This window comes from Dermochelys coriacea, chromosome 10 (genome assembly GCF_009764565.3).
Source record: "Dermochelys coriacea isolate rDerCor1 chromosome 10, rDerCor1.pri.v4, whole genome shotgun sequence".
NCBI lineage: Eukaryota > Metazoa > Chordata > Testudines > Dermochelyidae > Dermochelys > Dermochelys coriacea.
Window position 1 is genome coordinate 9,639,800 of NC_050077.1, and position 27,896 is coordinate 9,667,695.

General features: G+C 51.7%; 2 protein-coding genes across 16 annotated transcripts in view; one reads left to right on the forward strand and one right to left on the reverse strand.

Annotated features, from left to right (window-relative positions):
* The window catches only part of TNRC18 (trinucleotide repeat containing 18), a 94,450-nt gene extending 85,964 nt beyond the window's left edge, over window positions 1–8,486 (forward strand). For all 12 annotated transcript variants that reach the window (XM_043494236.1, XM_043494237.1, XM_038419844.2 and 9 more), the window contains 6 exons: window positions 330–446; window positions 939–1,103; window positions 2,251–3,521; window positions 4,371–4,607; window positions 5,230–5,304; window positions 5,957–8,486. In XM_043494236.1, the coding sequence (XP_043350171.1) occupies window positions 330–446; window positions 939–1,103; window positions 2,251–3,521; window positions 4,371–4,607; window positions 5,230–5,304; window positions 5,957–6,163 (2,072 nt within the window). In that variant the 3' untranslated portion in view covers window positions 6,164–8,486. The remainder of the gene's footprint in view (window positions 1–329; window positions 447–938; window positions 1,104–2,250; window positions 3,522–4,370; window positions 4,608–5,229; window positions 5,305–5,956) is intronic.
* Window positions 8,487–10,016: 1,530 nt separating this feature from the next.
* SLC29A4 (solute carrier family 29 member 4) overlaps window positions 10,017–27,896 on the reverse strand; it is a 33,793-nt gene continuing 15,913 nt past the window's right edge. For 3 of the 4 annotated variants that reach the window (XM_043494242.1, XM_038420872.2, XM_043494243.1), the window contains exons 7-11: window positions 25,792–26,057; window positions 24,542–24,677; window positions 23,156–23,343; window positions 22,387–22,627; window positions 16,740–21,233 (exon numbers count right to left, since the gene is read on the reverse strand). In XM_043494242.1, coding sequence (XP_043350177.1) covers window positions 21,091–21,233; window positions 22,387–22,627; window positions 23,156–23,343; window positions 24,542–24,677; window positions 25,792–26,057 — 974 coding nt within the window. In that variant the 3' untranslated portion in view covers window positions 16,740–21,090. Of the gene's footprint in view, window positions 10,154–16,739; window positions 21,234–22,386; window positions 22,628–23,155; window positions 23,344–24,541; window positions 24,678–25,791; window positions 26,058–27,896 lie in introns of those variants that run through there. The other variant, XM_043494244.1, reaches the window with a different exon arrangement.

Below are 27,896 nucleotides of genomic sequence, written 5' to 3' on the forward strand. Positions count from 1 at the left end.
CTGAGGCTATTGGACGGGCCCTAAAGAAAGGGACATCAGTGCAAATGAAGAGTGAATAGGCGTGAGAAGAGATGGAATTGTGGGGTGGAGTCAATGTGGTTAAACTATGGGGATGATTCTGTTAAAAGGGCAGTTTTGCACTTGAGGGCGGGGCGTGTAATTGCATCACAGGCTGTTCGCCCCAAATGGGTCTGGCTTAGTAGTAGGGAGGCCCTGCCTCCAACAATCATAACTTCCAAGTGCCAGGGTCTGGCCCATTTCTACTCTACTGCTCCAGCTGTGTGTGTTCCCAGTCCTCTCTTTTTAATCTCTTTCCCCTCAAACCGCAGGGGCCCTTGATCTGGAGGAGGATGGGGATCTGATAACGGTGGAATTTGATGATGGGGACACTGGCCGGATCCCCCTGTCTCATATTCGGCTTCTACCACCTGACTACAAGATCCAGTGTAAGTCTGGACTCCTGAATTGGGTTCTTGCGTGAGGTTTCCTCCAGAGCCCTGGTCTTTTTGCCCATGAGACACTAGAAGCCTCCTTTTAAACCTGCTCAAAAGGGAGACTTCCCATGTTAGGGAACTATCCTGTAAGATTCCAGGAATAATTCACAACTGTTTTTGTTCCAGGATTGTGTCCTAAGATATGTGGATCAGGACTGAGTTTTCTAGGGCTGGGGTGTTGGGAGGAGAACCCATCTGGGGGTGATGGGGTGAATCCATGTCTGCTCTGCATTAGTAGGTGGCAATTTCCTAGTAGCACTTAATGTGCATCCCGCATAGGCATTGTGTGGTGCCAGTGAAAATCTGGAGACAGCAACCGGCTCCCGTTTAATGGCTGCTGCTGAAAATTCAAACTTGCAGGTTTGGCACAGTGTGGTTCTGTTTAGTTTTATTAGTGGGCAGCCATACACGAGGATTCCTCATCTGTGTGACTTGATGTTACAGGTGCGGAGCCCTCCCCCGCCCTCTTGGTGCCCAGTACCAAGCGCCGCAGCCGAAAGTCCAGCAAGGATGCTGGGGAAGGAAAAGAGGGCAGTGCACTAGGGTCAGAGGAGCCAGTGGCCAAGGGCAAAGGTCGTGGGAGAAAGCCAAGCGTCAAGCTGAAAGCTGGTATGTTGATTCATTCTGTTGTAACGTGCAATTCAGTGAGTCCTTGTGCCAACTGTTTCATCCAGTAATGTAGCATTCCTTTTCCTAGAGTAGCATCCCTTTGCCTAGGTGGTGCTGCAACACTAGTGCAGGTCTGCATCTGGTCTTTGCTGCTAAACTTCCGAATCTTCATCCTTCCGTAGAAGACGGCTTCCATCCAGCACTGTAACCCAATGTTCAGGAAAAGCATTGAGCAACTGCTGAGTTTCTCACTGTCTTGCAGGCGTTTGTTCGTGGGATTTGGTTGGGTTAGAGAGCTAGTTATTTACCATCTGGGGTTATTGAATTCAGTGCTGCAAACAAGATTTGGAAACTCCGCTCCGTTTTCTCAGCGGGGCATCCGTGGGCATGAGCCTCAGCCAGGAGTTGCAGACACATTGGGAGGCTGCTCCCTTTCCTAGCTGCAGGGAAAGCGCTGCATCTGTAGGGAGGTGGAACAGCTGCAATGGGTGAGCTTTCAGAGGAGGGAAAGGAGCTCCCTATGGATGCAGCTAGGAAAGCGAGCAGCCTCCCACGGTGTCTGCAACTCGTGGCTGAGGTGAGGCCTGCTGTACCCTCCAGAGGCTAAGGCTGCCCTCTCAGCACTGCTCACAGGCCACAGCTAGCAGGAGAAGGGTCATGAGGTTGGCTCATGCTAAGGCCCCCGTGGTAGTCTATTCTACTGCTGAATGAGCCACCATCTCACCTTGTATTTTAAGGCATGGTATCTGGGCAGCAGTAAGTATAGCACAGATCGGAGAGATCTAGATTGTGCTTTCTCAGCTTGGTTTGTGATAGCGGAAACTCATAGTGCGCCCTCTTTATAGTGGTCAGCAGTTCATTGGTGTTAGCCTCAGACATACCGGCTTGTATTATTTATTAAGTTATCAAAAAGGGCCTTGCTAAGGTGGTCACTGGGTGGAGTGAACAGTTTGGTACAAAATCAAGCCATGAAGGAACAGGAGAAATCTTTAAATCCCCCTCCCCACCCAGGGCCTCAGCTCCTGGGTTATGTGCAGGGAATATTCAGCAACTATTGTGACTTGAGGGAGTCCATCCTGGCTTACAAAAAATGTCATAGACTGAGTGATGCAAATATCATCCCTGTCTGCTTTCTGTTCCTTTCCAGAAGAAGCAGTCCTGCCGGAAGAGACAGACCAGGGAGATTCTTCAGCAAACGTCCCTTCTGCTCCAGAGAAGACCATCTGCCTCGGCAAGCAAAGTGTGAAGGGGTCAAGGAAAAGCCAGCAGAATCCAGCAGGAGGATCTCCCCCACCTGCAGAGGAAAAACGGAATAAAGCTGGCAAAATGAAGATTTCTGCTAAACTTCATAGCCCACCTCCGCCTTCTTTTCAGCCTCCTGCATTCAGCAATGTTCTTGGAACGGAACCCTACAGTGAGCTCCCAGGGCCGCTGGGATCCTTCAGCGCCAACGACAACCCCTCCGGGAAAACCAAAGCCAAGAAGGGAAGGCCTGCTGAGGAGTTGCAGGAGTTTGGTTCGGCAGCCAAGGCTCAGAGAAAGCAATTGGACAATGAAATCCTCATCAAGCTGGACCATGAAGGAGTGATGTCGCCAAAGACCAAGAAAACAAAGGAGGCCATGAGGATGCTGGAGGGGTCAAGCCTGACCAGCAGGAGGGACGGCAAGAGTGTCCTGGGGCTGGGCTACCCCGCTGCGTTGGGCAGTGAAGCCAAGCAGAAATCATCAAGGGCTAAAGCAGCGGAGGGGGAATGTTCAGCTTCAGGTTTTGGAGGCAAGGATCAAGAAGTCCAAACCACCCCAGCGACGGCCGCGGAGGAGACTGAAAGCAACAGCAGTGGTAGCAGCTCAGAGTCCGAGGGCGAAGAGGAAGCTGAGAAGAATGGAGGTGAAGCTCAGGACAGCAGCTCAACCAGCTCCAGAGCTTCGACCCCTCTGTCTTCCTCCAATTCCTCCTCCTCCTCCTCTTCCTCCTCTTCCAGCAGTAGCAGCTCTTCTTCATCCTCCTCCTCATCCTCGTCCTCGGCATCATCCACCTCATCTTCATCAAGCTCCAGTTCCTCCTCCTCTTCCACCACGGACGAAGACTCCTCTTGTAGCTCAGATGAGGAGGCAGCTGATGCCCAGCCGAGCGCCTCGGTCCAGCAGACTCTCACTCCGAAGCAGACCAAGCAGGCAGGAAAATCCCGCATTTCTTCTCACCCTCAAGGCCAGAAGCCGCCACCACCGCCGCCGCAGCAACAGCCGCCGCCGCAGAGCAGCAACAAGAGCAGGCCCAAAAAGCGGGAGGGGATCCACCTGCCCACGACCAAGGAGCTTGCCAAACGGCAGCGGCTGCCCTCGGTCGAAAACAGACCCAAGATTGCTGCCTTCCTCCCTGCACGGCAGCTTTGGAAGTGGTTTGGCAAACCCACCCAGGTGAGCACAGCCCTCTGGCTTGTTCTTTTGGCTCGTGACCTCTGCGGTTTTATAATCCCCATCACCTTCCTGCTCTCCCTCCTCTCCTGCCAAGCCAGCAGTTTCATCCCCACCCTCTTCCTGGCTGGCGAAGGCATCCCCCGGGTGGTGAGTTTTGGTGCATTCCCAACTTGGTTTGTTACCGGGGTTACTCCAGGCAGGCAGGAAGGAAGATCAAAAACGTTTCAGGCAGATTTACAGCAGACATCTGGAAAGATCCTCCAGCAGCAGCTGCAGTGCATCTGTTGGGACTGTCTGGCCCCTCTGTCCGTGAGCATTGGCTCCTAGCTGTACTGAAACCATAAACAGATACACTAGCTCTTGGTGTGTTGAGGCCTTTAAGTTTGGCGCTGTTGGTTTGTTTCTGGGGGAGTGGACACCCCACTGAAATCAAGTCACTATATACTCCCCACTCCCTTCTCACTAAGGAGCTCTCCTATTACCCTTTAACCATTCGATTTCTTTTGTGATGTTTTCCGCTGTGTCACTTGCACTCTGGCCAGGAAGGGATAAATACCTGCCATCATTGCTGTTCTCTTTGTTGGCCAGCAGGGGATGATTAAAAGGGGGCAACTCAGTGTCTCTTCCAAGGTAACATGCCTCATCTGGACCCACTCACTGTAGACGTGTCCTCGGGTTGCTTTGCCATACCGTTGGGCTGACCCAACAAGAGAGCATAACTGCTGGTGCTCTAATTACCCGTAATGGGATACAGGGAGACAGCGCAAGCTATCCCAGAGTGAGGGGATGAGTGAGACTGGTTTGTACCTAATATTCTGTTCACTCAGCTTTGCGTTCCTAATTTCACAGAGACGAGGAATGAAAGGGAAGGCCAGGAAGCTGTTCTACAAGGCCATTGTCCGTGGCAAGGAGATCATCCGGATTGGAGACTGCGCGGTCTTCTTATCAGCTGGCCGGCCCAACCTACCCTACATCGGCCGGATCCAGAGCATGTGGGAGTCCTGGGGGAATAACATGGTAGTCAGGGTCAAGTGGTTTTACCACCCAGAAGAAACCAACCCTGGAAAAAAGCTCAACGAAGGCAAGGTATGTCAACCCAACACTGCCCACCCTGTTTAATGGCCACGCTGCAAAGCTTTCCTCACACCTTCATCCTGTCAGAGATGGGGTGGACTCATAGTTTTTTACTAAGTGCAAAATATAATTTGTGACCAATAAAGGGTGAACATGGAGATTCTGTGTGATCAAAGTCGTTGGTGGATGGATGTACCTGGGGTTTCTAAAGCCACTGGAGAGGGAGAAGTGTTTTTTTTATACTTCTAAGACACAACTTGGAAACACAACAAGCAGCCTTTTGCATGAGTCCATCAAACTTCTGTTTGTCCCTGGGATGCACAGAGCAAAGTGATATATTCCTGCCATCTGGCATGTGAAGGGTGAGAGGAAGCCCTCAGTGTACAGGAAGGCTGTGTGGGCCTGGTGTTCAGAGGTGCCGAGCACCCACAGCTCCTGTTGACATCCCTGGGAGCTGCAGCTGCTTGGTCACTCTAAAGATCAGGCTCTGTTTAAGCTGATGACTCAAGGTCAAGATGTAGGCTGTGAAATGCACATCTTTAACTGGTGAGGGAGGTGCCTTTGAAAGGTACTAATTTGCCTGCTTTAACTTTTCTCCCTCTCCATTTCTTCTGGCTGACTGCTCTCGGCGTAGCGTTGGGATCAGAAATCTGGGAGGAGCCTATCTACCACTCTGCAGGCATCCAACCAGAGGAAGGATTTCATGGAGGTAAGACGGGAGTGCAGATGGCAGAAGGCCAGGCCTTGGAGAAGGTTTTGTGATATGTTGTTGATCGCTCTGATCTTATAAGTGGAGCAACAAATGTTAATGAGGTAAAGGCCATCTGATCTGATCTGGTCCAATTCTATGCTGAGATGAGCATCAGCCCCAAGTCCACGGTTTTGGCAGAAAATCTTACAGAAGGGGAAGGTAGCCTGCAAAGATCCATATATGAACATCTCCAGATTTCAGTGGTGTTTGGCACCAGCCCCGTCATTCAGGCCCATCTTTGTTTTATTTCATTTAAATTCTGCCAAAATGTCGCCAGACTGATTCTGAGGTTCACAGAGAGGCTAAGAAATATGTAAGATGGCGACCAAGTCAGCGGATTTGATTGAAACTGGGGGGAAATGTCACACTGTAGAACCCTTCACAAAGTTCCATTTGATGGCCTGTCTCACTGTGGGGATGCAGTAAATAAAGCTCAAGGTGTCACCTTCTGCATCCCACCATTTTCATTCCCTGTGTGTAGCTCTCAAGTCCTTCTGTGGCATGGGGCACCTAATCTGTAGGAAAGGGGTGTGCTCTAAGTGGTGTGGCATGTCCACTAATGACTCGTTTCCTCTCTCTTTCCCCCCCACCCCCCATTCCTCTAATGCAGCGAGCACTGTACCAGTCCTCTCACGTGGATGAAAATGATGTCCAGACCATTTCTCATAAGTGTCTGGTGGTTGGTCTGGACCAGTACGAACAGATGCTAAAGACTAAGAAATACCAGGACAGTGAGGATCTGTACTACCTAGCAGGGACGTACGAGCCCACTACAGGCATGATTTTCAATACAGATGGCGTCCCAGTCATCTGCTGACTGTCTAGGAAGAGGGAATTCAGGGACATGTGCCATCCTCCTGGAGAGTTCCGATTTTCCCTTTGGAAGAGGAGCACGGCGAATCTGAGGACGTGCTGTTCACACAACATGATTTATTTCTTTCCTGCTCGTGACTTCTGTGTCGCACTATGGACAGGTCTTCAAAAGAAGAAGAGAAAAAGTTAGGGTGGGGAGGAAGCAACCATAGAACTTTCTGAAGATGCTTTTGGGATAGCATTGGAGCATCATTTTCTGGATGAACGGCGTGGTTTTAACTAAGACAAAATTAACCAGCTTCTTCCTTCTGCTTGTGGAGGGTCAATGATTCTCAGATCCCTGCACCAGAAGAATAACATCAAAACAGAGGAGGCTTCTTTTGTGTTGCTTAATCCCCTGAAAAAGTCAGAGGATGACTGGAAGAACACCTACTAGCCTTCAGGATATCTGCATCTCCTTCCTTATAGCTCCTTCCTTGCTAACTGCACATGACTTTCTGGAAAGTATGAAGTGGAAGAGAAAGGAGCCATGTCTCTTTAAGCGCCTCGGCTCAAACAGCAGGTGCACCTTTAATCAGCTTCCCTTCCTCTAAGTCTGCTGTCTGGGACCCAATGGAGAGTGGACAGCCAAGCAGGAATGGAGTCACTCGGACACAGAGCTGTTGACTGATGTCCCTTCTGGGTTACGAGGAGTTGGGTAGAAGGAGAGAACAGAATCTCAGAATCTCTCATTGAACAAATTGATTAACTCAGTAGATTCATCCAAAAAATGAAAAAATGTCTGCAATGGGGGGTAGGGAGGAAGGGAAAGGGGAGGGCTGTAATCCATGAGGGAAGGCACAGGGGTGGAGTGTAACAAACAAAAATCTCCCTTCAGGAGGTGAAATCAATGGGGAAGTTGCTGCAACCTGCTCACAAATGAGGAAGCCCCTTCTTGCAGCTCGAAGGAGGCCATAGCCTGCTTTTTCACACAGGTGCAGCACCTCAGCTTTCACATGGAACTGAGGGGCTATGTTCTCCCTGGGTGTGAGGCTCCTGCTGTTTAAGCAGAGGGACACACAGCTCTTTGCTCAAAAGGGTTGAGATGAGAACTGCCCCCAGGAGGGTCCGTGCAGGAGACGCATGCTGCATGTCCACAGTGGGGGCCAGAACCAAGCTGTCATCGGGAGCAGGCATTCAGCTTAATGGGTCCATGTGGACAGTCACCCCGGGGCTCATTGAGAGCAGTCAGTCTCCCTCCTCCAAGCAGCCGGCCCACCCATCTCATTCATCTCTCACAGGCCTGAGCCTTCAGCTTTGGCAACTTGCCTTCAAGCAGCTGCTTCAGGGAGCCAGGTTTGCAATCCGAAACACCAATACACAGCCCTGGCTCTCCAGGCAGCGTGCAGGGAGCCAGGGGAGTGGAGCAGAACAAGACCACGGCACAATGTCCTTGCACTTAACTGAAATCTCACGAGATGCACTGATCTTTGCAACTAACCGATTCGCACTACATATTTCTAGGACACCGAGATTGTTCCAGCATGGATGGGAGCAGAGTGACCCACCCAAAGCTCCAGGGGAGAGATACTTACAAGGACAGATTTTTAGCTATCTGCCATGGTACTATCTGAGTACTAGAGACTTGCAGCCTCTATGGGAAGAGCAGAGGGGCACCCCATAAAAGATGATCCCTCATACTTTAAAAGAACCACAATGGTGCTGAACTCCAGCCACTTCTGCTCCAGCCGGCGGCTCACCAAGACTTGGTGGATATTAATGTTTCTAAACTGTACAGTTTTAATGTACCAAAAGACTCTTTAAACCCTTCTGTATTATAAGTCTTTAAATGGATTTGACTTTTTAATTATAAATATAAATATATATATATAAAAATATAAACTTTTTAAAACTGTGAAAAAATTATGAAATTATAAAGAAGAACACAGTCTGACGTTTAGAATATTATTTTTTATTTCCAGTTGGATTGTGAATGTAAATGATCTGGGAACAGGCACACACAAACAGCCACACACAGAGTGTACTGTACTTAAAGAAGCAAATTGTGTGAGCAAATTTTAAAGAGAGAGAAAGAGAGAGATTTTATGCTAATGTTAAATAGAAAGCACTTACTGCCCAATGCCTTCTATGGAACACAAGGATTTTTCAGACAATCGAGAGGAAAGGAGAGCCAGGTTTTTGTCTTTTTGTTTTCTGTCTTTGTTTTTAAAATTTTTTTTTTTTTTTTTTTTTTGGCATTATGTTTGTTGGAGAATTCCGTGTGACCGTTTTTCATAAAAAAGAAAAAAGTCTATTGGAAAAAACGAAGCCTCTTTCTGTGTCCTGTTTTATTTTAGAGTTGTGTGTGTTTTATTTATCGTCGTGGTCACCTATCATCTGCACATCGGGGACGCGTACTGAGGGAATGCGGGGTCAAGTCCGTCCTGTCGTGTCGCTGTCTTCCCCACCACCACCACCACACACAATGGTAGCCAGGCCCAGGCAGTGAGCGGAAGGGGTGGGACTGGCCACGGGGTTGTGCTCTGTTGTAGCAGCGACCTGAGAGAGCCTGGCTGGGGAGGTGGCAGCAGCAGGCCATCAAGTACATAAAAGATTGTTACAAGGAGGAGAGAGAAAAATTGTTGTTCTTAAGCTCTGAGGATAGGACAAGAAGTAACGGGCTTAAATTGCAGCAAGGGCAGTTTAGGTTGGACATTAGGAAAAGCTTCCTAACTATCAGAGTGGTTAAGCACTGGAATAAATTGAGTAGAGAGGTTGTGGAATCTCCATCATTGGGGATTTTTAAGAGCAGGTTGGACAAACACCTGTCAGGGATGGTCTAGGTAATATTTAGTCCTGTCTTGAGTGTAGGGGACTGGACTAGATGACTTCTTGAGGTCCCTTCCAGTTCTATGATTCTGTGATCCCCCTCCCTCCCAGGACAGGGACAGAGCAAGCCAGAGTGCACCCCCCACCCCCGCAGGCTTGGCCCCAACACCGGAAGCTGAGCCCAGTCAGGGAGCCGGTTGCTGCTGCCACCTCCCCAGCCAGGTTCTCTCAGGCAGCTGCTGTGGTGCCCAGAATAGCGACCATGAGCAGCAGCCTGAGCCAGGGAGAATGGCTGAAGGTGCGGCAGGAGTGGGGTTGGGGCTGGTGCAGTAGAAGGACAGAGCCCCTCCCCCCCACAAGTAACATGGGACGGGCAGAAAGTGGCAGCCCCAGGCTGGGCACAGAGTGGGGGGGAGGTCACTGGGCGGAGGAGATACATGGGGCAGTCACATGTCCCCCCTTTTAGATTGTGCACCCTCCCTCCCTGTATGGGGAGACACGAGCGAAAGCCCTCCTGCTCTGAACAGTGACTGTTAAAGTGGTGCCCTCGGCCTGATTGCTTGTTTCTGACTTCTTGATCCCATGTGCTCAGTTTGGTGCCACTCCAGGGAAGCGCACGCACATTTGAATCCATCCCTGTTTAGGAAAGTGCTTTATGTATGTGCTTAAGTCCCATGGGCTTCAATGAAAACTAAAAAAGAAAAGGAGTACCCGTGGCACCTTAGAGACTAACAAATTTATTAGAGCATAAGCTTTCGTGAGCTACAGCTCACTTCATCGGATGTAATGCATCCAATGAAGTGAGCTGTAGCTCACGAAAGCTTATGCTCAAATAAATTTGTTAGTCTCCAAGGTGCCACAAGTACTCCTTTTCTTTTTGCTAATGCAGACTAACACGGCTGCTACTCTGAAACCTGTCATAATGAAAACTAAGCGCATGCTTAAGTGCTTTCCTGAGTGTGAACAGAGAAGGTCTCTTCCAACTGCAAACTCAGCCTAGGATCTCAGCCAAGCTGCACTCTTTCCTTCTCTAAACACCATTCATAAAAGTTCTGCAGGCCAAATCATGCCAAGAGTTACAGCCAGGCCACTCCGTTATATAGGTGTGAATGACTGAATCAGTCTGACGGTTTCCTACATTTCAATATGGAACAGAATCCTCAGCTGCTACCGAATAGTGTTGGATCTGCAGAGCTAAGAGGCTGCAAGAAGCTAGTTTATGCTCTGAATCAGTAAAGCCCCAAGCACATGTCTTAACTCAGGGCGTCTGTTGTATGTGCTCAGGTTTCAGAGTAGCAGCCATGTTAGTCTGTATTCGCAAAAAGAAAAGGAGTACTTGTGGCACCTTAGAGACTAACAAATTTATTAGAGCATAAGCTTTCGTGAGCTACAGCTCAATACATCCGATGAAGTGAGCTGTAGCTCACGAAAGCTTATGCTCTAATAAATTTGTTAGTCTCTAAGGTGCCACAAGTACTCCTTTTCTTTTTGTTGTATGTGCTGACTCAAATGCACACAGGAGGCCAGGTCTGCTGAGTGAGGTGGTGCCGTTTTTACTGAGGCACTTGTCAGTGTAGAACTGTGCTTTTGACACCACCGCGGGACCAGCACAGATTGCTTTGCTTGATGGAGATGGTGTTCTCATAAAGATGGCTAAAATTGGGTTCGTTGTCTTTGGGGAGTTGGGGGTGTGGTCTCGACACAGAGTGTCTCCATGTCAGCGTATTTGCTTATGCACTAAGATTTACCACGGAGCAGCCGATAGACCAGGGGGTCCTAAACACTGGTGTATATACCTGTATTGGGCCAGCTCAAGACTCTCATATGCACCCCTCCTAATGCAGCTTCTGAGCCGTGCCCTAAAGCATCCATGCTGTCTGCACTGTAACAGACAATGGAACTTGGGCTGCTCCCAACCTGAGCCCTATGTGCTTGGGAGAAGCCATGCCTGGTAAATGGGCGTAGTTGTCCAGGACCCTTTGCTATTAACTCCTCTTATGGAGGATTTTTGCTCTGCCGTTGGCATTCCATCCCCATCCCTTACTTCCCCACGCCAAGTGTTGGCTGCTTGTTGCAGGCAGCTACCACTAGCTGGGTCATCACCAGCCGGCACCTCTCGCTGGACTCAGCCATCTCAAACACCTCTGTGAAAATAGGACCATAGAGAACCCATGGGGCCAAGCTCTCGATTGGCTTCCGCTCTCCTCTGTGTCTCCAGATGCTAGTGGGCAAGCTACCAGGTGTCACCACCTTGCCATGAGCAGTGTCTTGATGGCAGTGGCATGTGGAAATTTGTAGCAACTTGCCAAATTGAATTTTTTTTTCTGCACATGGAAAAGCAGCTTTGCCAATGTGTTCTGCATGTAATGTAGGGGGGATGGGAGGGAACACTATGGATTCCCCCCCCACTACTACTTCACCCCCAGCCCTCTCAAAGATGAGAGGTTGCCCTTAGCAACTGTTCTGCAACACTAGCTTGTTGGAGAGGAGGTCTGGATTGTCCCTGTCATCTCCCTGTGACTCAGCACAGCCCCCAGATCAGGATGTCCAACTTTGTTGGGGGCTGGGGGATGAAGTGAAAGTTGTCCTTGACCCCAGGTGGGGAAAGGCGTGAGTTAACATGTCCAGGAAAGACCAGGTTGAGCCTGGCTTGCTTGGAGCCTCTGCCCTGGGCAGGGGGGAACAAGGTGAAAGGGTAAATTGGGGAAATGGGCATTGGTCCTGCACTGCCCCCAGTCTGGGTTGGGGTGTCTGCTACCTGGGCTGTTCCTGCAGGAACTGCACAGCTGGACTGAGCTGGATGCTCCACTACCAGAAACCTGTGGAAAAGCAGAGGGGCTGATGGAGCGCTCCTGATGGGCCCAACTACCTCCTGGCCAAGGCACAGATATTTTCAATACCTGTGATGACACATGGGGGCTGCACCTCACGGTCCCCTTGCTTTCCCAGTAAGGACAATGGAATTGTAGCAGTTCAGCATGGGAAAAGAACCATTAGCATAGTAATTTCCTGCAGGAGCCAGATGTAGCCATCTATAAGAAGCTGCAACTACCAGCCAGTGCTGCATGGATAGGATGAGTCTGCCATGGGGAGCACACAGCCTAGAATGAGTCAGGATGAGGCAGTGGCTGGGGGGGGGGCAGGGACAAGGACAGGAGATGTCTGTTAAAATGAGACTGGACAGAAGGGAGGCAGTGGCTTTCCCTGGTTAAATGTTGGCTGCCTTCAGCATGTGAGCACCCCAGCTGCTCTGGCCAGCTCAGCTAATCCATGGCGTTTCAGTTGCAGCTCCCACTAAAATTAATGGCGGCAGGCACCTAAATACCACTGAGGCTCAGGGACTAGCAACGGCTGCTGGCTGGCTGCTGAGTGTCTCCTCTGGCCAGACCTGCCCCCAGCAGAAAAAGGAAGCAACCTGGGGCCTGCTCTCTGGTGCCTTTTACAAAAACCAGAGTTTATTCATCAGCAAACACACAACAGCAAAGTGATATCTAAGACAGCGACACAGAGACTGGACGAGGCCCAAAACCCCTCCTGAGAGAGACACGCATTAGAGTCTTTATCTTAGCCCAGCCCAAAGCTCTACGGCCCTGTGGATGCAACAAAGATGTTTCAGCAGCCCTCTGGGATAAGGATACTGGCACACACGCACGCCAAGGGGGGAGCCAACCCCAGAGTGAGCCAGGATCCCTCACAAACCACCCTGGGGTGACCAGATAGCAAGTGTGAAAAATCAGGACAGGAGGTGGGGGGTAATAGGCGCCTATATAAGAAAAAGCCCCAAATATCGGGACTGTCCCTATAAAATCAGGACATCTAGTCACCCTAAACCACCCTAAGTGTTCAAGGGAACCTGACAGCAGCTGGGCTGAGACATGATGCTGCTTCCATCCTGCTATGTAGCGAGTAGCCCCTTAACTGCCCAACTAGCTTGGCCCAGGACGGGTGGAAAAGAGCATACTGAAAGGTGCCAAATCTCAAAGTGTGGCTTGGCGTTAATGTAGCCCTAAGTTTATGGACACACGCACACACAGGACAAGCAGAGATGGGAGGCTGCACGTGCCACTAAACAGTCATATTGCACCTGTAAATCCTGCCATTCAAACACATGCGATTTGGCTTTGATAAGCTGTTACAGGCTACAAAATGGCATTGCTCAGCCAGCCCAGACGATGTTTGCTTAGTTGCAAACCATGTGTTAGTGAAGCAGCTTGTATGTGTCACACCACTGGCTCCTTCACACAATGCCACTTTAGTTGTCTTTTCTGAAACTCCCCAAATCACCTATTTCAGCTGAGATGTTCAACGCTCCTGGGGGGAGAGGCTACGGAAAGGCAGCTGGGAATTGTGTGTCCAGTTCCCCTCCGGGATTGCAAATTTCAGCCTTCTCTTGCAGGCTGCACCATGGCATTTAAATGCACATTTGAGCCCAGTCTTAAAGTTTTTTATAATGGGTGTTGGAGTGGTGGACAGACATAAATTGCACGCTAGGCTTTGATCAGGGCCCATCATCGCTGCAAAGAAGATCACAAGAGACCCAACACAGTTTAGGCTCCCTTCCATTGATGGGCCAAGTGCTGAGCAAATCTCGCCAAATGTGACCAGTCACCCCAATTAAAAAAGAACAAAATAAAACTGGCATTTGCTTTGCCCATGTTCAGGCCGTTTTACAGCTGCTTTTCATCCCATGCTAGCAAAGGCATTTGCTGACAGGCCAGATACTTTCAATCAAATATTGCAGGCTAATCAAAGGCAGTGGCTTTTTGAATGGGAAATGTGAGTTGTACCCAAGCCCTTCTCATCCGGGGGGGACACCACAAACAATAGCATCTCTCTGGGTTGGCCCATCAGAATGAACCAAGAGACCCGCCCTGCCCCTCCCCCTCCCCGTATGTCAAATACACGCGAGCAATGGTTGCTGGACAAGCTACAGGACAGAGTGAATAATTTACGAGAGCAAATCGGTTTGAGAAAATGGCAGCGGGAGGCGAGGGCAAACGGCCTGATTAGCTCCCACACACTCAGCTCTCGTTAGACCCATGCTTGCATTCTGTAACAACCCAGCACTGGCCAGGGTGAGCGCATGGCCCACTGACATCTATGGTGTTGTAAGCGCTCCACTGCTGTGATTGTATCTGCAGTGTCGGCGGAAACAGAGCCTACCTGGATGCCTGTCCAACAAGCCGCGAGTGTCCTGCCAGTTGGAGTGAAGCAAAGAAGAGCTGAGGCTGGACACCTGAGCTCATTGGGCATGGCCTTTCCCCAGGAAGAGGCAAGGGAAACAAGCAAGACATTGCTTCCCCTGCCCAAATTGGGGGGGGGGGGGTTTGTTGTATGTGCAAGTAGTTTGACAAAGGCTTGAATCTGCTGTGTGCAAATGAGGGTCTAGTGCACGAGGCCTGGCCAAGCGTGTGTTCAAACCTGTGGTCTAGCTCCGTTCCCTGCCCGGGGTAGCGTATGGTGGCACCACCACAGTTTGGCCCCATCCACCCTGGCTGCCAGATTAGCAGCCCATGTTGCCATGGCAGTTTAAGCTGTGCAACCGCTGGTTGTTACGGCCCCGCAGCCACAGGCGTGAGTGTCACCTCCTTCCACCCACGCCACTCCCATAAGTAGAGTTCTTATTTGTTGTGCCATAGGGCCTCAGCTACACTGGGCTGTCACGCTCATGCACTGTGGTCACACCGTGGTTAAGGTCATGAAAGGCAACTGGGAAAGCACAGCGGGGCAACCAGCTTTGGTTGAGAGCATGGCTTGCAATTGTGCCGTGTGGGCTGGAGGGCAGCAGCCAGGTCAAGTGGAAGGTAACAGCTCAGAGGCCAGTAGCGGGCACTCGCACTTACACAGCACTGGTCCTGGGCTTTGGAGGCCTGATAAAACCTGTGTTTGGCAAATAGCCTCCTCTGTCCAGTTCTTTAAGTAACAGTCTTAGCAGCTAAGAGGCAGGGGGCCTCTCTGCAGTGCAAAAAAAAAAAACCATGATGGGAATTGCCCCTGCTGTACCTGTGGCCTCTGTGTAGGGTGGGGTGCAGCCCTTAGAGTCCCTATGCACCACAGTTGAACCTATGCTTAGCATCTACCCACTCTGCTCACGCCGAGATGGTGCTTGCAGGTGCCCTGATCAATGTACATTAACCCATCCAATTGGGCGCCTCCCCAGCGTTCCTCCTACACGGTTGTGCACCAGAAGAGGAGCAAGTGGGACTATGAGAAGGGAAAGGGTGAGTGCGTGGCCATATTGCTGCACCTGTTCCTGCTGAGCACAAAGTGATGACAGGCCAATACTAACTTCTCTCTACCACCAGCACTCACAACCGTCTCAGCCTGAGCCCCTGACCTGCCCTGTGGCCAATCTATAGCCTTGGGGTCACAACCCCTGCTATTGCTGCTGCCTGATGGCGCATCGTCTTTGATGCCAGTGGTTTGGAAGATGGGAGATCTAGCTCCTATCCCTGCTGTCGCTGTGAAGGGCTGATTGGCCAGGACCAGCAACCATGATGTGTTGCAGTGGTCATGGCTTTGGTACAATATTAAATCGCTCTCTCCACTGATATAAACCTGGTCCCACTGCATAGGGACGAACACACTGGAGGGAGCTAGGCACTTTCTGGAAGGGTTAGGTAGCACAACATGTAACTGACTCTAATCAGGAGGGGTGGGATGGACGGAGCAGAATTAAGTAGTTGGGGTTCCCCCGCCTCCCCCATCCTGAATAAAATCTGGTGGTGAGGGCTTCATCACTGAGGCAAGCAACTATGTGAGCCTGAACCCCCTCACAAACACTGGTCCAATCATGATCTTCCCATGCATGAATCAGCAGGCTGGGGCCCTCACTGAGTTTGCCTTGGCTGGTGCAAGAGTCTGGGGGAGCTGTGGACACTGGAGGCCACCGCTCTTGATGACGTGCTATCAACATGGACCCCTAGCAGCAGGTATCGGTGCAGGGCAGCTGATGGGGGCAGGGCCATGGGTGTGGCACTGTCTCCTCATCTCCTGCCCTTCTGCAGACAAATCTGCACAGGAAGTGAGGGCGCTGAGAACAGAGGGTCACATCCACATGCTGGCCCACTTGAGTTGATCTTCCAGAAATGGCTCCAAACAACTGCCCTGGCTCTGGCAGACTAGGCCTAGCCACATTCTAGCTTGGGGCTGGTCAACCCTGGCTTGGGAAGCTGAGTTAATCATGCTCTGTGCCCCTACCGCAGCATCCAGCTGACGCCCTCAATGTGCTTTACAAATACTTCTGGGAATTAACTGCCCCATCCCCAGTGAATGTACTATCAGCAGCTCCATTTCACAGCTGAGGAAACTGAGGCCATGAGCAATGTGAAGGGACTTGCCCAGGGGACCAGTGGCAGAGCTGGGCAGGCCTCTGATCTGACCATCCTCTGATGGCTAGACCACTCTCCAGCAGCCCCTTCCTGGGAAGAACCTGGGAAGGTTTAAAACCAGCCCCGGCGAATTCATTTCCCTACTTACTTAGCCTGACTCCACCTCTCAGCTCCTCTGATTCACCAGCTGTCCCTGCAACAAAGCTGGGCCACTCTGAGTGTGTGTTTGATGCCCTGTCCCTCCGCTCAGCTTGTCTGCCCTGCTCTAGCGCTCCGGCGGCCATGAGCCAACGTTCTTTTGCAGCGCACCTCTCTCCCGCTCACAGAAGAGACCGCCCAGGTCCAGCTGAAAGGCGGGGGTTGGCGGGTGGCAACGGTGCCATGTGCTTGTATTCCCTACAAAGCCACATACTTTTTGGCCGCATCGCTGACTCAAGACAATTTACACGATGCCAAATATTTTATTATTTTTTGAAAATGTACTGATCTCCTTCGCAGCAAACGGGACGGCAAATGAGTCTGGCATGGCTGACACACAACGCTAGAGCTATTTGGGGAGGAAAGCTGACAGCTCGGCAGTTCCTGTACCGTTTTCGGGTGCTAGCATAAGAAGGGACCTGATGTAGCCACCACTCCAGCCCCAACCTTCCGCTAGGTTTTGCTTCAGGCCCTTGGAGCAGGGCCAGCTGTGACGTCTGGCTCCAGAGCCAACCTCCCTCAGCGCGTGGGGAAGGTGGTTTGGGTTGGGAGGCGCTCTGAAGACAAGCCAGGCCCCACCAATCCATTGGCGACTCAAGCAGCTCTTCAGAGCCCAACTCTCTTGAAACAAGGCAAGCACAGTCTGTGGCTACTTTGTCAGTAGTGCTCTGGTTAAAAAAAAAAACCGTTCGGTCATTGGCTCAGGGCTAGTTTGCCTAAAGTGCCTGGCTGCCCGTTAGCTACAAGGCAGCCTGGCTCCTGACCATGCCCCCGCCGGCTCACCGCAACAAGGCAGCCAGAGGTTGGCTGGCAGGCTGCATCCTCACTGCATGAGGAGCGGTTGACACGGCTCATTTGCAGTCCATCAGCCAGCTCAGCACTGAGGACGTTTTTTTCAAGCTAGTGCTCGATTCTGTGCGAGCACACGATGCTGGCAGACAAGTGTTGCTAGGTTACACGGAAGGGAGGACTAGACCCCTCCACTGCAGGAGAAATTCTCTGGCCTGTGCTATGCAGTAGGTCGGCCGCCCTAGAATATGATAATAATCCCTTCTGGCCCTACACTCTATGACTCTGAATAGACAGCAGGGAAGAGGCCAGGAAAGGCTGGCAAGGAACCATTAGCTGCAAAATACTAGCCATGATCATGAAAAAGGCTTTGCCGCCATGACTAAAGTCACATGGCTTTGAGACTGCAGGCCCTGGCCACTTAGGCCACATGTCTACACTGCAATTAAAATCCCACAGCTGGCCCATGCCGGTCGATTTGGGCTCGGGCTGTGGGGCTGTTTAATTGCAGTGTAGTCATCCACATTTGGCCTGGAGCCCAAGCTCCACGATGTGGGAGGGTCCCAGAGTTTGGGGTGCAGCCTGAGCCAGAACGTCTACACTGCAATTAAACAGCCCAGCAGCCCAAGGCTGTGAGCCCGAGTCAGCTGGCAGGGGCCAGCCGCAGGGTATGTCTAACTGCAGTGTAGACATACGGAAATGCAGCCTGTGACCACCCTTGCACTGTAACTGCTTGGGGATGGCCAAAGCTCAGCACCATGGCACGATGGATTTGTTTAATGGTTAGTTTCACTGCCGGTGACAACTGATCAGGTATTTCTAGTCAACTGGAAGGGTGACCCAGGTGCAAGCAGACACACCTGTGCTTGGTTTGATTCCTCTGAGGAAAAAATCTATTGATTTCCCCATAAATCGCTTATACAGCTGCTCTGTATTAAAAAAAAAAGAAGAAAAGGAATATGACATCCTCTAAAATAGAGTTAACATATTACAAAATGAGCTACGGTCATTTATAGAATTTATGGAGCAAGCAGCTAAGGGTGTGTGTGTGTCTCTCAGTATTTGTCTGTTATCATGTACTTTACAATCTAGTCCAAAGATCATAAACTGGCCAGTGTGACACCTTCTCTCAACTTTATACAATCATGACTGTACTTTGCAGCGCTGTCCAATACTTGATCATCACGCAGATAACAGAAATCAGTGGACCATACTATGCTCTCCCTGGACTCAGTGATACGTTATTGAAAAGGAGACGGGGAACACCTGCAACACCGCTGAGCGTTCAAAACTCATGGATCTGGCTCCTGAAAATCATGAGAAAGGTTTAAAAATCATGAGATTTTAAAAAATATAATAAAATTTGGGTTCTTTTTATTTGCCTTCAGGGATTTGGGGGTTCAGATTTTCAGGCTTGTCTCTACAACCAGGAGCGCTAGAAATTTATATTGTTTGAATTAAAGCTGAGGTTTCTAACTTCAGGAGCTGGGGGCTTTATGAAGAACACCAACTACCAGGAGACTTGCAAAAGTATGCAACTTGGAGTTGCAATTTACAAGACAAAAAACACTACACCCATTTCAAGTCACCTTAATCGCTTATGCAGGACTGAAGCAAGCCTTGATTGGGGCACAACCTCTGTGCCTCTCTCTAGGGCCCTGCACATTCAATAGAGAGGCAGTTCTAGTTACTGGGATGTTCTTTTATGGGGAGGTGTCAATAGTGGGACTAGGTCATATGGTCTCCACATGAGCTCTGTGCTAGTTGAGCTGAAGAAGCTGCTCCATCCTAGTCTCCAGTGACGGTTCTGTTCCCCACCCCACCCTCCTTAACTCCTGACCCTGTCCCATGGACCAGAGTGGAATGGTCACTTAGCACGTGCCTTGCTCTGGGGGTGGAACGAAGAGGGGGAATGAGAGAGCTAATCCCTTGGGTCTTTCAGGGTGGGTGACTGGTGGAGCAACTGTGTCTCCAAGGGCAGGAATTCCGAGTACATCACCACACTGGCGAGGCTGGAAAAGGAAGAAGTGAAATTTCGAGATGGCTCAGTTTGCACTAGCAAACTGCATGTCCATCAATCCCTGCCCAGAGGTGATTGCAGTGCTGGAAGCTGCAGTGTGGAGAGGACACTGGGGCTTTTGCCTGCTTATCACCCACCCCTATTTCAGCATTTGCTATGTAGACAACACCACTTGCAAACTGTACAAGCCACGAGTGTAGACAGATCCCCAAGGACAGCAGAGCAGCTGCTCCTAGGTTCCATTCAGCTCAGCTCAGGACCACTCATTCTCTTGGGAAGGGGCACACCCCCTCCAGCGTTACACTCCCAGGGCCACGGTAACAAACACCGGGCAGATCAGTTGTGGTGCCTGCTATTGATAACTCCTTCCCTACTCCTACCCTATCGAGGCCAGTGGAGGTTTGGCCAGTGATTACAATACAGTGTCTCACACTTAACACAGCATCTCTCTGTCACTGCAGGTCTTTTGTCCTTCTCCTGCCCTCCATAAGGCTCTCTCTCTTTCTCTCCTGCTTTCTTCTGCTCCTCTATCACCGCCCCCTCACCTTGCAATCTGTCTCCCCACTTTCTCTTCATCTCCTCTTTGCATCTCCCTGGCGCACACACTCAGTCTTCGGTTTGCACCTGCCACGTGGCAGGCGTGCGCTGGGGAGCTGTGTGAGTTGGGAGACAGCAGGACAGTGCTGGGCGGTGGTGTGTACTGCAAAGCAGCCGTGTGAGGCCTATGACGACCAAGAGGCTGGACGGTAGGATGGTGGTGGGCTATGTAGAGGTGGTATAGCCAAGGAGTTAATTTTACGGCTGGCATTTGTATCTCAGAGCCGAAGACCACCACAAATGTCATCACCCTCCCACCAGTATCAGCACCCTGTCCTTTGTCTGCACACGCTCTCTGGGTTAGGGTGGGTGTGGACACCCCACACCCTTGTACAATATCAGGGACCTACACCCCAGGAGTCTCCTCCCCGCTCTACCCTGCGGGATGAATTGCTAATGCATGGGGTGCAGCGGCCAGGCAATCCCCACTGCTCTGTCCCCCAAGAAGCTGGAGCCCCTCCAGTCATGAGGAACGGCTCCGTGGCAGTGGTACAGATCAGCTGGACTTCCTAATGCAGAGATTCACCACAATTCACTCCCCACCCTGGAGTCACCTGGGAACAGCCAAGTGTCGACAGGGGATAACATCCCAGCCTAGACACACAGCTGGCTGGGAAATCCCGGGGCCAAGCTTATTCCTGCTTTAACACCCTGGACTTCAGTGGTGTTACACCAGGCATGCGCTAGCCCCACTATATCCCCTAATGGGGATCCACTGTCTGTAAAGTTCTGCTCCATTAATCCAATGCCCTGCAAAGACCTTGCAGAGGTGGGGTGGAGTGGGGGGGGGAGATGAGACCAGTCGTGGAGCACTGAGCTCGCCCACAAGAGCAAGCAGCGAGGAGGCTAAGTCGGGGGGTGGCCATTTCAGGGCGACACCCACTGTCACCCCTAAACTTCTGTGCCATTGCTGAAGCAAGTGATGACTCATGGCAAACACCTCTTGGCCCTATCCATGGCCAGCTTGCAGGCCTGAGGATCGGCTCCAGCCTTTCAGCCCATCAGGCCAGGGGCCTGGAAGGGGGATTAATATTTCAGGGATCAGATTTTGGGTAGAGTGGGAACGGATTAATAAATACAGGACAGATCATTCCCATTCTCCTCTCCTCTGCAGCCCAACCCACCTGCCCCCTTCTCCTGCACCCCGTCCCGGCACAGAGCTTCTGCAGCCCCAGCCGCATTGCCCGCTCAGTACCCCGCCGTGAAAGAGCTGTTATAGGTTTCAGTGTGGAAACAGGTACTGTGAGATTTACTGGTGAGGCTATAGGCGAAGTAGGCCACGGCAGAGCCCAGTGTCAATCCGGTCATATAGGACACAGTCATGGTGTTACCTGCAGGAGAAGGGGAGCGGAGAAGAGAAGCCAGGAGGTTAAACCTCATCTGCCAGACAAGCGTATATGGCTTAGACCCTAACAGGGTGCCAGGAGGTGTCTCCACTCATGATCCTGGGATCCGCCGGATTTGGGACAGAGATTCCCTGCTCTAGCTCTGATCTGTAACATACCCCCCAGAGCACATTGCTGGCAACCCAGCACCAGTGCCGGTGGCGATGCTCCCAGGCCAAGGGAGAGCGAGGGTGCATCTGGTCACTGGTTTGTGCCCTGCAGTGGATAGGGGCGCAGCGGTCTGAAGCCGCAGTGGTATGAGCTGGGGTGGGGAGCCTTAGAGCAGGAAATGGATCAGTGTGGGCAGGAAGCAGCCACCTGGAGGGGAGCTCTACAGGGGCCAAAATGGCACCACCCTCCCCAAAGGGACAGCAGGATCCTCATACCCATATTAACCATCTACCCCTCCACTGGACCCCGTTCAGCCAGAGAGAGAGCCCCGAGCATAGGTGCTCTTAGAAACCAGGCTTCTGGGGAATGACTCCCGGACTGGGCTGGTGCCACTGGATAAGTCACGCCTGGTGCAGGTGCTGCCTGCAAAATGACATGCAGGACAACCAGCACGTCAGTGCACAGCCAGGCTTCATGTGGAGGCCTCTGAGCCTGGGGGGTAGCGCAGGGATGACAAGGAACAGGAGAGGGACTCGACCGCCCATCAAGGCCTGCTTCCCACCTGCACTCGCTTAATATTTTGGAGTGACCCAATCCCGTCTCATGCACACATGTGGGACGCTGGGGGACTTACTAATCCGGTTATAGTGGCAGGGCCCAGCCACACAGTGTGAAACGCAGGGGCCAGTCAAGTTACAGGGTCATGAGCAATGGCAAACCACAGCGCACTTTCTGGTTAGGAGCCACATGCTAGCCATGGGGTGTGTGGCCATGTGTTAACCCAGCGAAGAACTCAGCTGCAGCTGTAGTGCAGATGGGCCCGAAGGCGGGATCAGTGACATGGGTGTGGCAGTACAGCCTGGTCCCCTTCTAACTGTGGGAAACACAAATGGAACTTGTGACGCTGTGGGTCCAGCCAGCACTGTCCCTGCCTCCCTACACGGCTAGCGTGAGCGGCTGCCATGTGTCAACACATTATTCCTCCTACCTGCCAGTTCCCGCTGCTCCGGGCTCACTTTGCCAGCAGCTAGGATCATGGGTACGCTGCCAAAGTACCCGTTGGTGATCCCCATGAGGAGGGAGAAGATGCAAGGCCACGCGGGGTGGTTGAAGGTGGGTTTCCCACTGGGGTACACACACATTATAAAGAGGGGAATGAAAATCACTCGCAGACAGGAGTAGATGAGAAGGTGGGTCCCTTTCCAGTCATAAGGCAAGGCAGCCAAGATCTAAAACACAGAGGGAAAGTCGCATTGTGTTGCAAAGGAAAGCGGCTTCTGGAGTAAAATCTAGATCAATAAAAGATGAGGCTGTTCAGGAGGCCGGCCTAAACTGAGTGGTAGTTCCAGAGCAAAAAAGCCACTGGAAACAAACAGGTCTCTACTGTGGGATCTGAAGGAATCCAATCCTAGCCCATCTTCAGTAACAATCCACCCCCATTTAGACCAGACCCTCCGCCCATACACACACCAACCACACCTTTAATAACACACCAGATCAGCAGACAACCTGGTTTGAACGGATGCAGGGGAGGGACAACAAAGTCTGTGAAAATATGCACTGCAGGAATTCATGAGCCACTCCCAGCCCAGGGCCTGAACTTGGGCAATTGATCCCCAGTTCTCTTCCACAGCAGGCTAGACTGGCCATCAGACGAGATGTGTTCCTTAGTAATCTACTGCCCATCTGGCACCTCAACCGCTACCCACCCTCCCCAAAGAAGCCTGCACAGGACGTCTAGCCAGGACCCCTCCTACCTTGCCTACAAAGTCCGAGAGGTTGAAGACAGCCATGATTAAGATGGGGAGCCACTCCCCAAGAGTGCAGTTCCGGATCTCCGACTCCAGCCCAGGAAAGAGGCACAGTGTGATGAAGTAGGTCATGGCTATAGAAAGCATGTATGCCCAGATCACCCTGGAGACAACATAGCGATGGAGCATCATGTCTGGAGGAGGACACCAAAGCAACTCATCAGCTTATTACTAAACCCACGCTCTTGCCCCTGCAGAGCACAGCAGTGAGAAGTTCACCTCCACCAGCCTTCGCCCTGGTCTAGGGGTGCTCACAAAGGCACTGATTAGTTCTGCATGTGAACGGAGGCTTTCCCAGCATGTGGCAGAGATGTATCAATCCAGAAGACCACCCTGGCTTCTTCCCTCAGAGCTCTGACCCCATCTCCCACATTAGAAACCCATTTGCCCTTGCCAGACTCCATTCCCTGAACTATGGCTCAGGTTCAGGACTGGTGTAAACAGGTGCTGTTCAAATGATTTCAGCAGAACTCAGGGCTGAATCCAGCAAGCCCCTAAGCAGGCTCTCTGATTTCCATCGGACACTAGAGCAGTATGAATGCTGTAATTCCACATGTTGTGTACATGTCACACCTGCAACTCCGGGGAATAGCTAATTTACACTCGCTGTGACCTCCCTTTCCTCCCCTTCCCCCTGTGAGGGCAAAAAGGCAAGAGAGACAGCAGTAGCTGGCAGTGTTATTTTATGTCCAGTGCTTGGCAGAAATGTTGCCTTGGACTCCCTGTGATGTGCAGCATGGGATACCAGGAGATTACCTCGCTTCAGCCTAAAAGTTTCTCGGCCTCCACTGATGTTCAGTGCCATGTGTGTTGGATGGATTCCACCTACCACACCAGAGGCAGCTGCAGAGATGCTGTGTGTATCGAGACTGCAAAGTGTTTGGGGGTGGAAGGTCTATCCTAGGGATAGATGTCTATGGTTGCCATCACAGTAACCTCTGAGTGCCTCACAGACGTTGATGAGCTAGGGGCATGTTTTCACACCCTTTGTGCAGATAGGGAGCTGAGGCATACAGAGAATAAGTGACTTGCCCAAGATCACATCAAAATGCTGTGGCAAAGTAGGAACTGAACCCAGCTGTCCTGAGCCTTTAGTAAAAGAATATCCTTCCTCCCGCAACAGCACAACAGAAATGCTCAGCGGCTGCAGTACTATTAAAAGGTGACAGTTCCACTTTAAATGGCAGCCTCTGAAAGCCCCTTTAAGTGAGAGTGGGACTAGTTGTCCCTGCCAGCTAGAGCAAAAGACAAGCGTACTCGTCAGAGTGAGTGCCGGGGACAGTCTGGACAGCCCAGCTAGCGGGTCCCTGCAGCTGGACATAGGTGTCCTACCTCGGAAGCTGGGCCAGCTTCTTTTGATTCTTGGTTGAGGGACATCAAACCTCACGTAGGTGCCGCTGCCAGCCAGCTCAGCTTCATGCCCCAGGCTGCCCAGAGGGGAGCCCGCCTGCCCACAAGGCTGATTTTCCTGGGGAAAGCACAAGAGGGATCGCTGAGTGTTGAGCTGGGGGGTATTTTGCAAAGAAAAGCTCAGTGGGAGGAGGGGGAAAGACTCCGGAAACTTATCCACCTTGATGTAAGACCCTCCTGCTGTCACTAGCAAAGCCAGAATGGATGAAGTCAGTGGCTGTAATACAGTCCACCCAGGAAGGGTAGAGGACAAAAGTGGGGAGGGGGAACATGGGTTATATTGAGCTATCAGTTTATGTGCCACGCTAGGACATCCACCTTTATTGTATAGATTTATATACAATACTTCAGCATCTCTCTGCACCAATGCACCATTAGAGGGCACCACACATCTCCTAAAAGAGGGGCTTTTTCCATAGTGTGCAGAACAACGGAAAGCAGGTTGTCTTGTAAGCCCATCTCCTCTCCCATTCGTGGCTGCACAGCCCACCTCCCCTCCCATGCCCAATCGTGTATCGTCCCCCTGTGGCACCCTCAGCAATTGTTTGCACAGGACAGAAATGGTCGGAAAATATTAAATGTCTTTTTAAAGTCTAATGTCACAGCTACAAGCAAAGAGAAGGGGCCAGCGTGCAGAGATCAGGTGGCCTACCAGAAAGTGCTGAACCAGCGACAGGGTGGCAGCCCCTGTCCTACAGCGAACTGGGATGCAGGCCAATTATCACACTCATTTAAGAACGTCGTCTGTGAGGGGCTGAAGCGCAGAGGGCTGCATTTCTAGTGCAGCACTCTGCCTGCGAAGCTGAAGGAGCAGCCCTGCTAATGCCCTTCAGCAGGGACTTATGTGGCAGACAGACCACGATGAGAAGCAAAGCATGGTTCTCATGCCGAACAGCTGACACCACTGGTTGGAGATGGTCCCATGGGGCTGAGGGCAGATGCTATGCTCCAAGTTCTAATTCAACTCTGGATTCTGCCCCAAAAGGCCACCTGGACCAAACCAGTGTATCTTTGTACCTTTGTCAGTCCTTCCCTTATCCCTTGGAGATAGCCTCCCCAGCACATCAGCCTCAGGCCAGCAGCTGGAGGCCCAGGTCAGAGGCAGCAGAACCCCAGTGGGATCTAAAAGCCCCTGGCACACCCGCCCACGTAGCACAGAAAGGGAGACTTACGAATCTGATGTCCTCTGCAGTGACATCGTGGTGAACCCTGTATCCGGTGCTGTGGTCTGGGACCCCTTTGCCCCCAGGTGCGCCCTCCCGGGAGCAGGTGGTGTAGTGCCGGACGAAATGGGTGCGCTTCACCAGCAGGTGGAGAATGAAGCACATGAGCTCGATGCCGATGGAGATGAAGAAGAAGATGATGGTGTTCTCCTTCTCGTCCGACAGGAGGAGTTTGGTGAAAATGCGGCTGAGGGAGATGATGACCCCCGCAGTGCCTGAGAGGAAGAGAGCAAAAGCAGGCGCGTCAGCACAGGGGGTCCAGGGACAGCACGCAGCTCAATGGCCAGGGCTGCAGAGACATTCTGGACCGGGTTTGAAACCGAGGTTCTCTGTCCTGACAAGGACAGAACCCAAGATGTGACTCAGTGGCCAGGCCGGGCCAGTGTTGGCCTTGCCCCAGAGAGGGTCACTAACATGTAGTGAGTGGGCTGGTTTGAGCTGGATGAACTGAGAACAGATGTGAGCCATAGGCTACTCTGTGAGCCGAGATGATTTCTGTCAGTAAAGCTGATTCCCTAGTACTTCCCCCAGCAACACAGAACAGGCACCCAGTCCGGGCCCTGTTTGCTTTGGAGTTAGCTGCAATGGGGGAAAGTGAGCGGAGAGGCCCGTGGCATAGCACTTTCCCCTCACTGCAGGTATCTCCCTGACAAAGGGGTGAGGCACAGAAACTGTCTGTTCTCTCTCTCTGCTGTGAGACAGCTCATCTACTGCTGGGGGAAATACAGGGGAATCAGCTCACACCACACATACCTGGCGCTGCGCCCTAGGCTGGCAGTCCCTGGCCACGCTTGTGCTTTGCTCTCTTGAGTGTTAACAGCAGCCGCACACATGCAGAGCAAAGGGAAACAGCGTCAGATAGGCGCATGCACCCCTCTGCCAGTCAGTGTATTTCCCCGAACAACCCAGGAGCTAGCACTAGACAGAGTTACAATGCCAGACTTCTCATGCCACCCCGTTTAACTGGAAGGGACAGCCCAACGGAGTGCTGTTCATTCCCCCAGCCCATGGGAGGGGGCAGCCTTTCTTTCTGGCCCGCATGCCCACTGTAATTATAGTTTTTCTCTGTCTGGCGTAGGGCCAGCTGGCCACTGACTGATGAAAACACCAACCAAAGACCAACGAATTTCCCCTTCAGGGCGTCAGTCAAAATATCAGTGAGAGCACCCCAGCTGTCGTCAGCTAGTGCATGTGCCAATGGTAGGTGGTGAGTGTGCCCACCACCTGCCAGTGTGTGCCAAGGCCAAATCCATTACCCTGGCCAATGACTGCTGACTTTATCAGGAAAAGACTAAAGCCTATTCTGGACAGCAGCATCTGAGGGGTGAGCAGTGTGCTGGTCAGTCTCCAGCGAGCCATCTCAGGGAGCAGGGCTGGAGACTGAGAGATTGCTGGGCTGGGCCAACGTCTGCTGGCAGTGGGGGAGAACTAAAAAAAGCTCAGCTAATAATGAATGAAGGCCTTTGCTGTGTACATTGAAAACTGGGCTGCAATCTAACTGGGATGGAGGTCACCCCTACCTGTACCTCAGGTCACGGTAGAGACTCCATCCTCTCTTCTACTCGCTGTAAAATGCCCTGGGACATGAGTGTGCTGTCTGCATGCTGCTCATGCTGTCCTCCCCTCTACAGAGCAGACAGCCGTAGAAACAGGGGGGTACATCTACACTGCAACAGTGACTGCAGCACATGTATGCAAACATACCCGAGCTAGCTACCAACCGCAATGGAGTACAGGCTTCAGCGTGGGCTAGTCACCCGAATAAATGGCCCGGGTCCCAGGTGGGCTTGTACAGGCCCCACTGAAGTCCAGGCCACCACAGCTTCACAGCTATGAGCACTCAGGTGAGCTAGACTCAAGCTAGCTCAGGTATCTCTACAGACGCTGCAGTCACACCTCTGACCTCTGTGCAGCCATACCCCGTGTGTGTGACTTTGCTCTGGGCGTAAGTTACCAGATTGCTAAAGTGGGCTCCACCTAGGCCTCTTAGCGTGGAGAAGTCACATCTCTCAGCAGCATCTTCCCCAAGAACCTGACCTTGTGGTGGATGGAAC